The following is a 16,485-nucleotide window of genomic DNA, read 5'->3' on the forward strand; positions in this document are numbered from 1 at the left end:
ATGGGTTAAGGATCTGGCATTGCCGTGACCTGTGGTATAGGTCACAGATAGGGCTCGGATCCCGAATTGCTGTGGCTCTGGCATAGGCTGGCAGCTGCAGCTCCAATTGGACCCCCTAGCCTGGGAATCTCCATGTGTTGCGGGTGCGGCCCTAAAAAAAGGCAAAAATAATAGACTTTAGTGGTTACACAAATCTGATCAGAGACACACATCCACATACAGGTGAAACACATACTCACACACTCAACCTGCTGTTGTGTAGCTCCACAGACACATTTAATCGGACACAATCTCCATCTTCCTTGAGGTCACAACTCAGAGGAACCTATTGGCCTCAGAGAAGTCCCAATCCTGAGGGACCCCAGAACATGTCCATGGTGTCCCAGTTCCCCAGTCTCAGACCTGGGGGTGGCCCAAACTCTATTCCAGCCCCAGCTGTCTTCTGTCACGTGAAACCCCAAGAGAAGAGATGGCTGGACCCTGGTCAGAAGGCCAAGGGCAGACCCGCAGAGCACTGTCTGGGCGCCACCCTCCAGCCCTTCTCTTGTTTTGGAGAAATGGAGCAGACACCATCCTGTGCTTGGGTACCACCGAGTCCAGCAGGGTGGAGGAGACCTGTTTCCCTAGCAGTGATCTTGCCCAAAAACTTCTCCTGGCTTTATAAAGAGCTGTGAACCCTCCTCTGAGGGATAAACAGCAGCTGGTGGGGAGGGTTTTTTTCCTGTCAGGGGAGGGTAAACATAAACCTCAACCTATACCATTTTTATAAAATGATTTCAAAGGCAGGAGTTCCCTGGAGGCTCCGTGGGTTAAGGGTCTGGACGTTGTCACTGTCCCTGGCCTAGGAACTTCCGCATGCCGTGGGCACAACTTAAAAAAAAAAAAAAAAAAAAGATTTCAAAGGCAAGAGGTGTGTGTGTTGGGATAGGGGGAGACTTAATTAAGATAAGCTGTGGGCTGCTGCTCTTCACTCTCATTCCTGCCTGAGGACCCAGGTTTCTAGCCCAGCCAGCCATCAGCGCTGTGAGCATTCTGGCCCCACCCTGAGTGGTCCCCAGTGACGTGCGGGGCGCTGGTCCTCAGGAACCCCCACTGAAGCAATCCCAAACTAAACACCACAGGGGTGTTCTGGACTGAGAACTTTCCCCACAAATGATACCCACAGGGGGCATTTAGAACGAGAGGCTGCACAGAATTGCCCCCATCTGGGAGACTGAAAGACAACCCTGTGGAAAGGGCCTGGCCCCTGAGCTCCCCAAGGGGAATCAGGTCATCCGAGAGACCCTTCGGAGGAACGCGGCAGCTTCCACCGCCCGACCCCTTCAGGCTCCAGAGGGTCCCCCCCCACCCTCCCTCCCCTTTGCTGCCATCCTATAGTGGCGCCTGCTGCAGCCCTCCCTGGTTGCTTTATTTATTTATTTTGCACCAACGGGGTTGCTGCAGACTCATTCTTGCCTGGTTTAAAAAGAGAGAGACGGGAAAAAAAAAAAAAAAAAAAAAAAAAAAAGGAGAAATGCTTTCTGGCTCTTTTCTCTACCTCCGTCTTGGCAGCAGCGGCCACAGCAGCAACAGCAGCAGCGGCAGCAGGGCAGGCGGCAGGCAGGCGGGCAGCGGGGAGTGAGGCACACAGGGGAGGCGTGGGGCTGAGGTGCAGCTCGATAGGACGGGCCCCCTGCCCTGGACAGATGCAGTGCCCAACTTGATGCCACCCTCCAGCCTCTCTGGTAAGTGCCCCCACCTCCTGTCCCGGGGCTGCAGCTGCCCCTCTCCGTAACATTCTCAGAGCCAAGGCCAGAACTGTCAAGGAGAGAGGGTTGGTGCCCACCCCCTACCCCCAGCCGACCATTGATCCTGCCTCCACAGGGCTTTGAGGGGAGAAAACTAAGATGTCCCAGGTGCCCCTGGGGGGAAGGACTCCAAGAAGACCCCCCACCCACCCATTGCCCAGGTGCTCTCTCTACCTCTGGGAAAGGTTTTTCGGCAATCAGTATGGATATTCCAGAAATCTTTCCTCCAGGAGCCCCCTCCCCATGCCTCTCTCAGGTCTGCTTTAGAGAGGACATCCAGGGTATAAAATGTACCTCTGGACTGCCACAGAGCGACACAAAGAAGAAAGCATCCAGTTCCTTGAGGGTGGTCCTCTGGACCCCAGCCCATACAAGGAGAGAAAGAAGTGGTTCTGACACCTCTCTCCTCCCGCAAAGTGGCTGGAAGCCAGTCCTGTAGCCATGGAGGTTGGCAAGCAAGTTTGTGATTACACTGGCCACCTTTAAAGAGAAGGGGACCAGATCCCCCCAGCCCAGCAAGCTTTGGAGACTAAGAGGACAGTCACAGGAATGGGAAGGAGGGAAGCTGGGTTACACGCTTCACTGCACTTTTGCTGAATGCAGAGTAAAGAAGGCTGAGCAGGAACTGCAGCAGGAGTGATAAAGAGCTAGCTGTCAGGTGGACTTCCTAGAGCAGGCACGGGGGAATGAGGGAGGCTGGGACTTTTCTCTCCCTGGAGAACTCTTAGCAAGCCATGGAGACCTGTTAGATAGGGAGAGGGAAGCGAGGACTCAGTAGCTTCTCTGCCGGCGGTTCTTTCTCATGCCCAAGCCTCAGAATGGTGTCCTACATCCCTCTGCTCTTTTGGCCTCTTTCTTCAGTTTCCTAACTACTCCTGTCCTCTGAAGTAGCTGTAGGGCAGCCACCAGAAGGCTCCTTCTAGGAGAGAGTGCAGAGTGGGAAGGAAAGGGAAAGAAATCACACCATTCCTTAAACTGCCTCTCATAAGTTCCGCCCGGCAGAAAATGGGCCATGCAGTAGAGAGCTGACCCTGTAGGGCCCAGAAAGCCCGAGGCCTGAATGGTCAGAGGTGAACGGGCTCTGCAGCTAGAAAGAAACCCAGGCCGCCTGCCTCCCGGTGCATCCGTTGGCTCTTGTCCCATCTCTCAGTTTTCCCTTGCCAATTCCAATGCCTCCCCTCCCTGGGGGTCCCAGTTGTCACTGAACAGGGTGGGTCTATGGGACCACTTCTCCACCACCTCAGTCAGGCCCAGGGGTCATCAGAGTCACCATCTTCCTGATTTCGCCCAGGCCCCTGGCACCCAGAAACCCATTTTAAGTTAGGCTGGGCACACAGCCAGTGCCCAGAGATCTGCTGTGCCAGCCGAGGGCTCCCTTGCTCCCCACCACAGCATCTGCTCAGGCACTGTCTCCCCTCCCTTGTCTGTGCCTTCCAGGCTCACAGCCTGCCTCTGGCGGATGGCTCAGGCAACAAGGCCAAAGGGGACCAGAGATCTCCCCCAGACTCACACACTGGGCTTGAATCAGTCACCATGAAGGAGCGACGTGAAAGAAGGCTGAGTCTGAGGACCAAGCAACAATGCATGGGCACCTCTTGGGTCCCTCACACACGCCACCATCATCTTACTCTCGGGGTTCTTGTGAGGGATTCATGTGCCCCCCGCATCCTGTGCCATGCCTAATGTGCAACTTGGCTGTCATCCACAGGGCGTTCTGGGGAGATTGGATCTTGTTAGTCCAGGGCTTCAGGCCCCAGGCCAGGCTGGAGGAGGACAGTGAGGCAGTAAGTGGAGCTCTGGGGGGTGGAGGGGACAGAGCTGAGGCCCACGTGCTACCCAGCCTTGGATAACTTAGCCAAGATGAGGCCTCTCTCCAATCAAGATCCAAGGATGTGGAGTTCCCATCGTGGCAAAGTGGAAACAAATCTGACTAGGAACCATGAGGTTGCAGGTTCAATCCCTGGCCTTGCTCAGTGGGTTAAGGATCCGGTGTTGCCGTGAGCTGTGGTGCAGGTCGCAGACTCGGCTCGGATGTGGTGTGGCTGTGGCTGTGGCGTAGGCCAGCAGCTGTAACTCCAATTAGACCCCTAGCGTGGGAACCTCCATATGCCACAGGTGCGGCCCTGAAAAGACAAAAAGACACACACACACACAAAAAAGATCCAAGGATGTGATTCCTCTGAGCCTTAGACAAAGCTGTGGATAGAAAATATGGGAGAAGAAGGGTGGGCAGAGGGGGGCAGAGCAGAGATTGGGGAGAGGAGTTATCAGGGAGAAGGGACCTCAGGTATTTCTGGATCTCACAGATAAGGAAACTTTTGTCAAAATGACTTCCCTGGAGTTCCCATTGTGGCTCAGCGGGTTAAGCACCCAACTAGTATCCATGAGTTTGCGGGTTCCATCCCTGGCCTCACTCAGTGGGTTAAGGATCAGGCGTTGCCATGAGCTGTGGTCGAAGACGTGGCTCAGATCCCACACGCCTGTGGCTGTGATGTAGGCAGACGGGTGCAGCTCTGTTTTGACCCCTAACCTGGGAACTTCATATGCGGCAGGTGCGGCCGTTAAAAAAAAAAAAAAAAAAAAAAAGTTCCTTCCCTGCTCCTTCCTGTCTCATTCTCCTAAAAGTTTCCCTGCGTGGCTAGGGTTCCATGAGCTAGTAAGCACTTGGACTGTTATCCAGGGCTGGGAGGGGGAGGAAAGTAGAGTTTCCCCAAAGAGGAGCTCCAGGAGGCTCCAAGCCGATACGCACTGGAATTCCTCCCGGGTCTGCGCTCTGCCTGCTGGCCATCCTGAGATGGATAGCTCAAGCTCCCTCTCCTCTAAGGAGACCCCGGGAAGTCCAGGGTCCCCACCATCTGAAGCCACTTTCCAAACAGGGCCATGTCATCATCTGTTCCAGGATTGAAGAGGGGATGGCTGTGGCCACAGTTCCAAAGCACGCCTGGCCCCCGTGGCCCCCCCTCCTTTTCCTGCTCCTCTTGCCTGCGGGGAGCAGCGGAGGCTGCCCTGCTGTGTGTGACTGCACCTCCCAACCCCGGGCAGTGCTCTGTGCTCACCGACGACTGGAGGCTGTACCGGGGGGACTCCCGCTGGACACCGAGCTTCTCGACCTGAGTGGGAACCGCCTGTGGGGGCTTCAGCGGGGAATGCTCTCCCGCCTGGGGCTTCTCCGGGAACTGGACCTCAGCTACAACCAGCTGTCCACCCTGGAGCCGGGGGCCTTCCAGGGCCTGCAGAGCCTACTCACCCTGAGGATGCAGGGCAACCGGCTGCGAATCATGGGGCCTGGGGTCTTCTCAGGCCTGTCCGCCCTCACGCTGCTGGACCTCCGCCTCAACCAGCTCGTCCTCTTCCTCGACGGAGCTTTCAGGGAGCTAGGCAGCCTCCAGCAGCTGGAAGTGGGGGACAACCACCTGGTGTTTGTGGCTCCGGGAGCCTTTGCAGGGCTGGCCAAGCTGAGCACCCTCACCCTGGAACGCTGCAACCTCAGCACCGTGCCTGGCCTGGCCCTGGCCCGCCTCCCCGCACTAGTAGCCCTAAGGCTCCGAGAACTAGATATTGAGAGGCTGCCAGCAGGGGCGCTACAGGGCCTGGGACAGCTGAAGGAGCTGGAGATCCACCACTGGCCATCTCTGGAGGCTCTGGAGCCTGGGAGTCTGGCTGGGCTCAATCTCAGCAGCCTGGCCATCACCCGCTGCAATCTGAGCTCTGTGCCCTTCCAAGCACTGCACCACCTGAGCTTCCTCAGGGTCCTGGATCTCTCTCAGAACCCCATCTCAGCCATCCCGGCCCGGAGGCTCAGTGCCCTGGTGCGACTCCAGGAGCTCCGACTGTCGGGGGCCTGCCTCACCTCTATCGCTGCCCACGCCTTCCATGGCCTGACTGCTTTCCACCTCCTGGACGTGGCGGATAACGCCCTACAGACACTGGAAGAAACAGCCTTTCCTTCTCCAAACAAGCTGGTCACCCTGAGGCTGTCTGGTAACCCCCTGACCTGTGACTGCCGCCTCCTCTGGCTGCTCCGGCTCCGCCGCCGCCTGGACTTTGGCACCACCCCCCCTGCCTGTGCTGGCCCACAGCACGTCCAGGGGAAGAGCCTGAGGGAGTTTTCAGATATCTTACCTCCAGGGCACTTCACTTGTCAACCAGCCCTTATCCGCAAGTCCGGGCCAAGGTGGGTCATTGCGGAGGAGGGGGGGCATGCTGTTTTCTCCTGCTCTGGAGACGGTGACCCAGCCCCCACTATCTCCTGGATGAGGCCTCAGGGGGCTTGGCTAGGAAGGGCTGGGAGAGTAAGGGTCCTGCAGGACGGGACGCTGGAGATCCGCTCTGTGCAGCTGCGGGATAGAGGGGCCTACGTCTGTGTGGTCAGCAACGTAGCAGGAAATGACTCCCTGAGGACCTGGCTGGAAGTAATCCAAGTTGAACCCCCAAATGGCACTCTCTCTGACCCCAACATCACCATGCCAGGGATCCCAGGGCCTTTCTTCCTGGATAGCAGAGGTGTAGCTATGGTCTTGGCAGTCGGCTTCCTCCCCTTCCTCACCTCGGTAACCCTCTGCTTTGGCCTCATCGCCCTCTGGAGCAAGGGCAAAGGTCAGGTCAAACATCATATGACTTTTGACTTTGTGGCACCTCGTACCTCTGGGGATAAGAACTCTGGGGGTAACCGTGTCACTGCCAAGCTCTTCTGACCCTTCCTTCTGCACTGGGGACCCATCCAAGCCAGCTTCAGATACCACGGGGGAATAGAACCAAGGCTGCTTGGACCAGAACCTCGTCCTGAACAGCACAGATCTCCCATGGCTCCTGCCTGCACCACGCCAGCAGCTAATGCTGCCTCCTGAAAGTCGGTCTCCTCGGGCTTTTGTAGTTTGAGGATAGCGTTGTCATCTCTCCCCTGAGGGTACCAGGAAGCTGAAGATGTAGCCCCTGTAGTTACATGGCCCTCCCCTCACCACACACAAAGCAGGAAACACAACCCTCCAATCTGCTAGCCTAAGCTCCAGGCTTTCTTCACACACTCACACATACCCTTAACAACCACACCAGCTGCCAACCACAGCTATGAGTTTATTTCTGAAGTGGGGCTGGGACATGCCACTTGCTTCTTGGAGTCTCTGCTCCTCAACCGGGCCCTCTCCTTCTTGCTTTCTGCTGTCCTCTCCCTGGGCACAAGGAACTAGGGCCAAGGCCCTCAGGCAGGAGAAGTGGATGTGAGCCTGGGACAGGGGAGGACAGACTTCCCACTGACACTGGTCTGCATGAGCACCCTCCCGCCCCTGCCTCTGTCCGTCACATCATTAAACCTGCTGCCAAAAGGCCATGACAGTAGCAGCCACAACTGAAGGTGCTCTCTGGCGTTTTCTTTACTTCAGTCTTTTCCACCCCTCATTTCTGTCAGATCCCCCCCTTCCTATTCTGACTCTGCCCACTGAGCATGTAGCCCACTGGCCTGGGCTGGATCTAATGAGCCTGACAACCCGGGGTTTGTGAAAAAGGCTGCTCATCATGCCTGGAGGGAGCAGCACTCCCAGCCCATTTCCGTGTCAACCCTTCCACACATTCTGCATCTCTGGAGTTGGAGGAGAGATCCTCCACCTTCCAAGGGATCCCTCTGCAGAAATTCTGACCCAGGACACCCAGCCACTTCCCTTCGTTCTCATTCTGGTTGTAATCTCCCAACCATTCCTATATCCCAGACCCCTAGTGCCCTTCAGGGAAAGCCAGAAACTTCCTAGAAAATGACTAACAAAAGGAAGCCTCCGCAGCTATCAAAGGAGAGAGACCCAGAGCACGGCAGGACTAGGTTTGAAAGGAGGAGGGCAGGAGGGGCACCACCGCCAGTGGTAGAGAAAAGTGGAGTGAAGGAGCAGCAGGAGCTGTCCGCCTTTCCACTATCCTTCGGCAGTTTCCCCTTGCTCCGTGCTTAGTGCAGCCCCAGCGGGAAGCTCTCTCTGGATAGAGGTCACTGTGTTTCGGAGACCCAAGATGCAGAGACGGAGTGGGAGGAGACGCTGACTGCCTCTGAGTGTGCTTCAGAGAGGGCAAAGCAGAGCCAGAAAAAGTAGAGATGCTCAAGGGACAGCGCAGCAGCCTCAGCATCATTGAAAGGGGAGGAGTGAAGGGAAAGGAAAGGAGCAGGGAGGCGGACCGAGAACTGGAGAGTCACGAGGTCTTGGGGAGACTGTCTCTCTCTCTTTGCAGCAGCATCTGCTCAGCGTCCTTAGTTCCCCTCCACTCTCAAGAGCCCCCACCCACCTCTCACCCCCCAAAATACGCAAGCATCATCAGCTTCCTAGCCATTCCTGCTGCTGCTGTCCTTGCTCTGAAAAGACTGCACTCACTGGAAGATTCCCAGCCCAAACTGTCCCTGAAGGTGAAGGAGCTGGTGCCCCACTGTAAAGAGGCAGCCCGACTTCACCAGCAGGCAAGCTCTTCATTCTTCAGAATGCCAGTCACACATATTTCAAATTTTCAATGGGGCAGAGGTGGGAATAAGGGGTGGAGGTGGGGGCAGGGAGAGGTGGCCAGAGGTGAACGTGAGAACCTGCCAGCTTGGAGAATGAGGCTGGAAGAATCCCATAATCTTAAATATCCCGGAGCCTCCAAGCCTTCCCCCCACCGTGCACACACAATTCTCTTCGCACTGCAGCAGCCTCCCCTCTCCAGTTTACAAGACATCAGAATGGTATCCTCAGGACACTGCCCTCCCTTCTCTCCAAAATCTTCACCAACAGTTTATTAGGTTGGGACTTGGGGGTCAGGTGCTAGAGATTCTAGTTGCCCACACTGCAATGCAGCACTGCTGTTCAGAGAAATCTTTTCTGGGAAGCCCCCTGAGCTGGGCAGGGGGGGGAAGCAGATGACGTGGCCCCCAGAGCAGAATGCCAGTCACACATATTTCAAATTTTCTAGTATCACGTTAAAAAAGTAAACAAAACAGATACTATGCATTTTAATACTATATTTTATTTCACCCAATGTACCCAAACTATTCCAACACGTTATCAGGATAAAAATGGATAATGAAATATTTTACATTTTTGTCATATTAGATATTGAAATCCGGTGTAGATTTTACCTTTACAGCAATTCCAATTTGATAACTAAATCTTCACCAGAAATATCTGATCTGTATTTAAGTCTCACAAAATTCACTGTTGAAAGTCAATTCACACACCCAGCTTTCTCCAATTATATTAAAACTTTGCCAATAACTAAATCAAGTACTGGTTTTAACATTTAAATTAATTAAAATTTAGGAGTTCCCATCATGGCTCAGCAGAAACAAATCTGACTAGTATCCATGAGGACATGGGTTTGATCCCTGGGCTCGCTCAGTGGGTTAAGGGTCTGGCGTGAGCTGTGGTATAGGTCAAAGAGGAGGCTCAGATCTGGCGTCGCTTGGCTACAGCTCCAATTAGACCCCTAGTCTAGGAATCTCCAAATGCTACAGGTATGGCCCTTTAAAAAAAAAGGGCAAAAATAAATAAATTAATTAGTTAATTAAATAAAATAAAATAAAATTAAAATTCCACTCCTAGGTCACACGGGCTATCTTTCAACTGCTCCATAACCACATGTGGCCGGTGGCTACCATACTAGACGGCACAGCTCCAGACACCATAACTCTGGGTGTACACCAGGACCTCCTTGGCAGAGGTGTGCAAAGTATCCCTAAGATGCACATTCAACCTAGAGGAAATGCCTGTGGGATTTCCCCACCAGCCCTTGCTCTCCTAACACTGCCTTTCCAGAACACCTTCAAGTTACCATAACAAGGTTACTATGACTTAGTACTTAAACAGCTTGTCCAATCATCAACAAGCCAGCCCCTTACCTCCACTGTCTGGAAAGGCTGCCTGTAGCTCAGGGGTGTGTGTATGTGTCAACATGTGTGCGCCTGCAACCGGGGACAGCGGTGGGTGATGTGTGCACATGTGCAGGGATGTTATGGTCCCCATGGAAGGCAATCCAATGGCAGCTTCAGAGGTCAGGGGTGGGGGCGGAGAGAGTCATGGAGAGAGAAGAAAAATAACATCTGCTGAGGGCCTATTCTGTGTCAGTGGATATATAGAGATAGATAAAGATATAGGTCTGATATAGAGCTGATATTTATATTTTTTGTTCTTATTTCATCCTTACATCCACCCTATTAAGACAGGGATTCTTGGCTGATGGAACTAAAGGTCAAATAGATTAAGCAACTTGTTCAAGTACACAGAGCTAGTTAGTAAGAGAGCTGCTGCTGAACTCAGGGCTGTCTAACTTAAAACCCAAATGCTTTTCCACCACAGTGCCACACTGCTCCAGTCGCTGTCTGCTCTTTTAACCCCCTCTCCCAGGGCCTCTCAGCTGTAGAAATTGGCTTGTGAGGAAGGTAAAATCCACTCTGAACAATTCTTTTAAGGGGAACTGGGGTCAGTTCAGTAACTCTAATGCACCTGATTTAGGAAGCTGAGGATTAGTTGTTGGTTTTTCATCTTTCTTCTCAGTTTCCTCTCCCAACATCCTTGCCTCTGCCCCAGGGACCAGCAGACATTTCAGAAATCAGATGAACTGAAATGCCTGGCTGCCAGCAACACAGCCTCTCATGATTAAAAATGGCAGCTTCAGGGACTTCCCGTGGTGGTGCAGTGGTTAACAAATCCAACAAGGAACCATGAGGTTGTGGGTTCAATCCCTGGCCCCGCTCAGTGGGTTAAGGATCTGGCGTTGCTGTGAGCTGTGGTGTGGATCGCAGACGCGGCACAGATCCTGGGTGGCCGTGGCCCTGGCAAAGACTGGCATCTACAGCTCCGATTAGACCCTTAGCCTGGGAACCTCCATATGCTGCAGGCACGGCCCTAAAAAGACACACACACAAAAAGGCAGCTCCAGATTTCCGAGGTTTTTTCCTAGGTTCTAACCACAACAACCTCTCCGGTTATAGAGAGCCTGGCTCAGGAATTTCCAGTATGGTGGGACAATCAGTGAGCTGCTTCAGATTCAAGGAGAATTCGTCTCTGCCCTCCCTCTGCCTATTCCTGCCCGAGAGCACCTTCCTGAGGTCATCCCAACCCAACCTCTCCCTACCCCTCCTCTCTTCCATTTCAGACACGATCTTATCTAAGAGAAGTCTGCACTCAAAGATACTCTGGCCAGTGTTTCAGCACACCCCATTTTGGCCCCTGATATATATTATAATTTCCCCATGTCCTCTCCTAGGCTGGTTCCCTTATACAAGAGAGGAGCACGATGCAAGGCAATGAGTCACAGACCCTCTGAGAATATCTGGTGCAAGTAATGAACAAAAATGCTCAGAGGAGTTCCCACTATGGCACAATGGGTTAAGAATTGACTGCAGGAGTTCCTGCTGTGCCTCAGTGGTAATGAACCTGACTAGTATCCACGAAGACACAAGTTGGATCCCTGGCCTCACTCACTGGGTTAAGGACCCAGCATTGCCACAAGCTGTAGTGTAGGTTGCAGAAGTGGCTTGGATCCTGAGCTGCTGTGGCTATGGCTGTGGTTGTGGTGTAGGTCAGCAGCTACAGCTCTGATTTGACCCCTTGCCTGGGAACTTCCATATGCCACAGATGAGGCCCTAAAAAAAAAAAGCAAATGAAAAAGAATCTGACTGCAGTAGTTTGGGTTACTGTAGTGGCACAGGTTCAATCCCTGGCCTGGCGCAGTGGGTTAAAGGATCCAGCATTACTGCAGCTGTGGCACAAGTCACAGCTGCAGCTTGGATTCAGTCTCTGGTCCAGGAACTTCCATATGCCTTGAGTGAGGCTATTTAAAAAACAAAAACAAAAACAAACAAACAAACAAAAAACTTGTAGGACCTCTGCTGTGAAAAGCCTCAAGTGGCAGGAAGAAAGCTGAAGGCTTAGGCACCCATGCTCTCCAGGGACCATTAGCGACAAAGCGAAAAGGCTGCAAAGGACTATGGTGTGAGGTAGATAACTGCACAGGTAAGAGCAAATGGTAGATGGACCCTGTGAGAAAACACATTGTTGCCTCCAGCTTCTCCCCTCCCCATCCCCTTTCTCCCCACAGCATCCACCTCTCAGAGAGGCAGGAGACTTTGCAGAGGACTTTTACTCTAAGAGGCGAGTGTGGTGGTGATTCAGGCTGGAGAGCATCTGAGATCTGGGATTCCTGAGTCTTCTTCAAACTTCAAATTCCCCTATGTAAAGGGGAGTTAAGCTGGATGGTGGCAGCTGGAGAGGCTGAGGAGAATGTTTCTTTCCTAGGACACCTGCCACAATTTGTCAATCTAATCTAAAGACTGAGGAGTAGCACCAGCATGATTTCTGAGATGAAGGCCCATGCTCCGGTTGGTTTCTGGTGAAGAGCCTTGAGTGATGGGGCAAGAAAGGGGTGATTCTTTCAATGGGCAAAGGGAGTGTGCTGTTTTTCAAAACCTCAGATAGCTGAGTGCTATTTGAATGGATTGTCTGCAGACTGTCAAGAAAGGGGACTCTAAGCAGTCAAGGCTCTGGAACCAGGCTACTGTTTTTGAGAACCCCTCACTACCCAACCATCTAGCTCACGTCTACTTTCCTGCTTTGACTTATTGAGTGAAAACACCTGCCCACTGGGCTGGTTGGGCAATCAACACTTCACGTTAACTGGTTTCATCTACTGCCACCTGCATCTCGTTCAGGACAACCTTCCAGGAAACAGAATGGACTCTTCAGAATTGGAGATAAGAATAAAGAAATCACGATTCACCCAATCCCAGCCTCTCACAACTCAATCTTTTAATCCTGGTTTGGGCTCTTAGAGGGTAAATGAGATGACAAATCCCAAGTGCACAGTGGCTTGAGAGTGAGTTTGGAATCATCTCATCTAAAGTTATCCCTTCTACTCCCCAATCTCCCTACCCAACCATTTAGAGTCAACCCTTCTTCAAAAAATCTCCAGGAAAAGTGATTACATCCAGCTTTTCACTGCTCTCGTTAAGAAATTACTGCTATGGTTTAATTTTTAATTTTTAACCCCTTTTTGGACTACCACTTTATTTCCTCTCTTGTGCCCCTCACCTCCCATCCCCATTAGAGCTGGAAGATGAACCTGTAAAATAGGCCTGTGCTTTTTAGAGCAACAATGGACATTCTTCCTTGAGTCTGAACTATTCTTTTACATTTTTAAAAGTAAAAAAAAAAAAAAACTTGGAGTTCCTGTTGTAGCTCAGTGGTAACAAATCCGACTAGTATCCATGAAGACACAGGTTCAATCCCTAGCCTCACTCAGTCAGTTAAGGATCCAGCACTGCCATGAGCTGTGGTGTAGGTCACAGACGCGGCTTGGATCTGGTGTTGCTGTGGCATAGACTAATAGCTGCAGCTCCAATTCAACCTATAGCCTGGGAACTTCTATATGCTGCAGGTTAAGCCCTAAAAAGCAAATAAATAAATAAAGTAAAAATAACTATAGCAATCAAGACACTCAAATACTAGAAATAATCTTTAAAGGGAATATATAAATTTTATATGACAAAAACTTAAAAATGTTACTGATAGGACATGACTTTAACATGTTTATAAGAAGATTCTCTATCATAAATAGAATTCTCCCTTATGTGATGCAAAAATATTTGATTCCATTAACAGTTATAATCAAAAAGTAAATTGTGGTATATTCCCACAATATAATACTACCCAGTAATGAGCATGAATGGACTAAAACTACACATAGCAATATGGCTGAATGTCACAAAAATAATGTTGAACAAAAGAAGCCAGACACAAGTTCCTTTGTGGTGCAGCGGGTTAAGGATCCAGCATTGTCACTACAGCTTCTGTGGTACAGGTTTGATCCCTGGGCCAAGAACTTCCAACATGCTGTGGGTGAGGGCAAAAAAAAAAAAGAAGAAGCCTGACACAAAAGAGTACATACTGTGTAATTCTCTTTACAGAAAAAGCAAAGCAAACAAAACTAGTTTCTACTATTAGGAATCAGAATCATGTCTACCCTTGAGGGGAGTAGTGACTGGGAAGGGACCAGGACAACTTCAGGTGCCCTGATAAGTTTTCGTTTTTTTTTTTTTTTTTAATCTGGGTGTTGATTATACAAATACGGGTTCCCTATTTTGGGAGGGGCCACACTGGTAGCATGAAGAAGTTCCCAGGCCAGGGATCCAACCTATGTTATAGCAGTGACCCAAGCTGCTGCACTGATAATGCTGGATGCTTAACCCACTGTGCCACCAGGGAACTCCAAAAGTGCTGCATTTTTGAAAATTCACCAACATGTATGCTTTTCATTTGTGCACTTTTCTGTGTGTGTGTGTGTGTATATATGTGTATATATATATATATACATAACATAAATTTCTTCATTGTGGTAAAAAAAAAAAAACCACATGTACCTCAATTTTAAAAAACAGTACAATACATAGAGAGATGAAAGGAATGTGAAAAACCCAGAAACACACCCAAATATATATCACGATTTGGATCTTATAAAAGTACCATTCAAAAACAATAGAGGAAATACAGGTTATTCAATAAGGGTTGGATAAAACAAAACAAAATAAAATTTGAATCTCTATCTCACACTTTCACACCAAAATAAACTCCAAGTGAATCAAATATTTGCATATTCAAAAAGATACTATAAAGTATTTACAGAAAACATAGGATAATTTTTAATAATTTTAGGTAGTAGGAGGCTTTTCTAAATATGAACCCAGAGGTTATCAAAGAAAATACTGACAAGTTCAACTGCATAAAAATAAAAAATACTTGCATAGCAAAAAAAGTTACCATAAACAAAGTAAAAAGACAGGGCAAACTGGGAAAAGGGAAGAATATTTTTAACTTATACATGAAGAAAAAGCAAATATTAAAAGACCTGATATCCTTTAAAAATGAACTATATGAACAATTTACAGAAAAATAGAATAGCCACTTAAACATGTTAAAAGACGCTCAACCTTATAAGAAAACAAAAAATAAAAGAGTAGTAAGATGCCACTTACATCTCAGACTGTCAAAAATCAAAGTTTGATAACAGGCTATATAAATTCACTGATGGGAGAGAAAATTGGCAAAAAGAAACAAATAAAAAAAAACCAAAACAAACACCTCCATGGAAGGCAAATTTGGCAATGCTATACTTAGCAAAATCCTTTTCAAATATCGTTGGTGTTATGGAAATGAGAAAAATCTTTATGGGAGAATTTGTGAAATTGTATCTATCCAAATAAAAAAACAATGCATGTACTGCTCAGACTTAGTATTTGCAGCCCTAAATATTTATTGTACAAGAACCAAATGAAATATACTTGCATATTGATATAATATTAAAAGGTCTGGCTGAATACATCTTAATATATCCTCCAGGTTTACCATGAAGCATAACCGTGAAGCAGATACCTATGTGCTGCTATGGAAAGATATCAAGACTATATAAAAGGAAATTGCAAGGCAGTAATTTATAACATGTTACTAACTGGGTAATATATACAAATTATTTAATATATGCATGTTTACTATAGAATATCTTGTGAAAAATCCACAAGAATCTGGTAAAACTGGTTACCTCCTAGGGAAGAGAGATCTTTTATTCCTTTGTAGAATGTGTATGTATCACTTATTTAAAAAAGCTATATATTTTTAAAACTAATACAAAACGAAAAACTGAGGCCCAATGGCATCTCCTTAGCTGACCAAAGGAAAAATCTTGCGTTCATTCAACAAACATGTACTGCGTGCTTATCATGCGACAGGCATTGTGACAGAAGCTGGTGCCACATTACAAGGAGCGTTCAACCCCTCCCCGGTGCCCAGGGTGAGCCCCTAGTGCGGGGAGGGGACTGGAGGCGGGGAGCGGCCAGGGTTTGACTCGCGAGGCTCCAAGCCGGGCGAGTCGTTAGCACGGCCCAACCGTCTCTAACGGTCCAGGGACCCAGACCTCAGCTGGAATGCACTCTTCCAAAGCAAACCGCCGCCTGCAGAAACCCACCCCCTTTGTCGCCGCCACAGAAACAGCACCCCAAATTGTGCCTTCGCGCTTGTCTCCCTTTACCCCAGGGAAAGGTGGGCCCCCAACTCCCGCACTAACCACAGCTCCCTTACCACCAGATGCCCCGAACTTGGGTCCCTCTTCATCTCTCCCGCCACCATGTTGGTCCTCCTCGTCTGTTCATTCCTCGGCAGAGAAACAGAGTGGGCCCTCACTCTCTGCCACGCAGTTCCTTCTTGGCTTTTTTCCAGCTCTACGAAGCCTATTCAATGTTTTCCCCAAAAAATGTTTCCACGCCTCCAGAGTCCCTGTCATGGTATGGGGACAGATCGAGGCAAAAGATCGCAGAAGAAACAGGTAGCGGAGCATCGCCCATCAGAAGGTGGCATCCCAATGGTTTGGGTTGAGGGGTGGCACTGGCTTTATACAAAGACACTAATGTGCGAACAGTGATACGAGTGAGTGATTCCACACCCTCGCACCTTGGGAGCCCTGATTTTTCCTGCAGGCTTGGTTGGTGGAAGTCCCCCGGGTAATTGGCCTGGAGATGGACTGAGAGTACTCCGCGAACCTCTAATAGGCTGTTTAATACTCAGCAGGTGGCATCTCAATTTAACGAAGCCTCCTTTCCCTGTAGCCTATTGGCTGACCTAGTGGGCCGGCTTTGAATTCCATCCGGGTAATTGGGTGTCAGTACGCAGCAGCGCCGTCGCTCAGAGGCATCCCGCGCGAGGATTGG

The 16,485-nt window shown here is 50.0% G+C and overlaps 1 protein-coding gene across 1 annotated transcript; it reads left to right on the forward strand.

The window, feature by feature from the left end:
* On the forward strand, positions 322-16,382 carry LINGO4 (leucine rich repeat and Ig domain containing 4). The gene is made up of 2 exons (XM_005663441.3): positions 322-1,724; positions 4,687-16,382. The coding sequence occupies exon 2, from the start codon at positions 4,700-4,702 to the stop codon at positions 6,479-6,481; it is 1,782 nt and encodes a 593-aa protein (XP_005663498.1). The 5' UTR covers positions 322-1,724; positions 4,687-4,699; the 3' UTR covers positions 6,482-16,382.

The sequence above is a fragment of the Sus scrofa genome, chromosome 4, assembly GCF_000003025.6.
Source record: "Sus scrofa isolate TJ Tabasco breed Duroc chromosome 4, Sscrofa11.1, whole genome shotgun sequence".
Lineage (NCBI taxonomy): Eukaryota > Metazoa > Chordata > Mammalia > Artiodactyla > Suidae > Sus > Sus scrofa.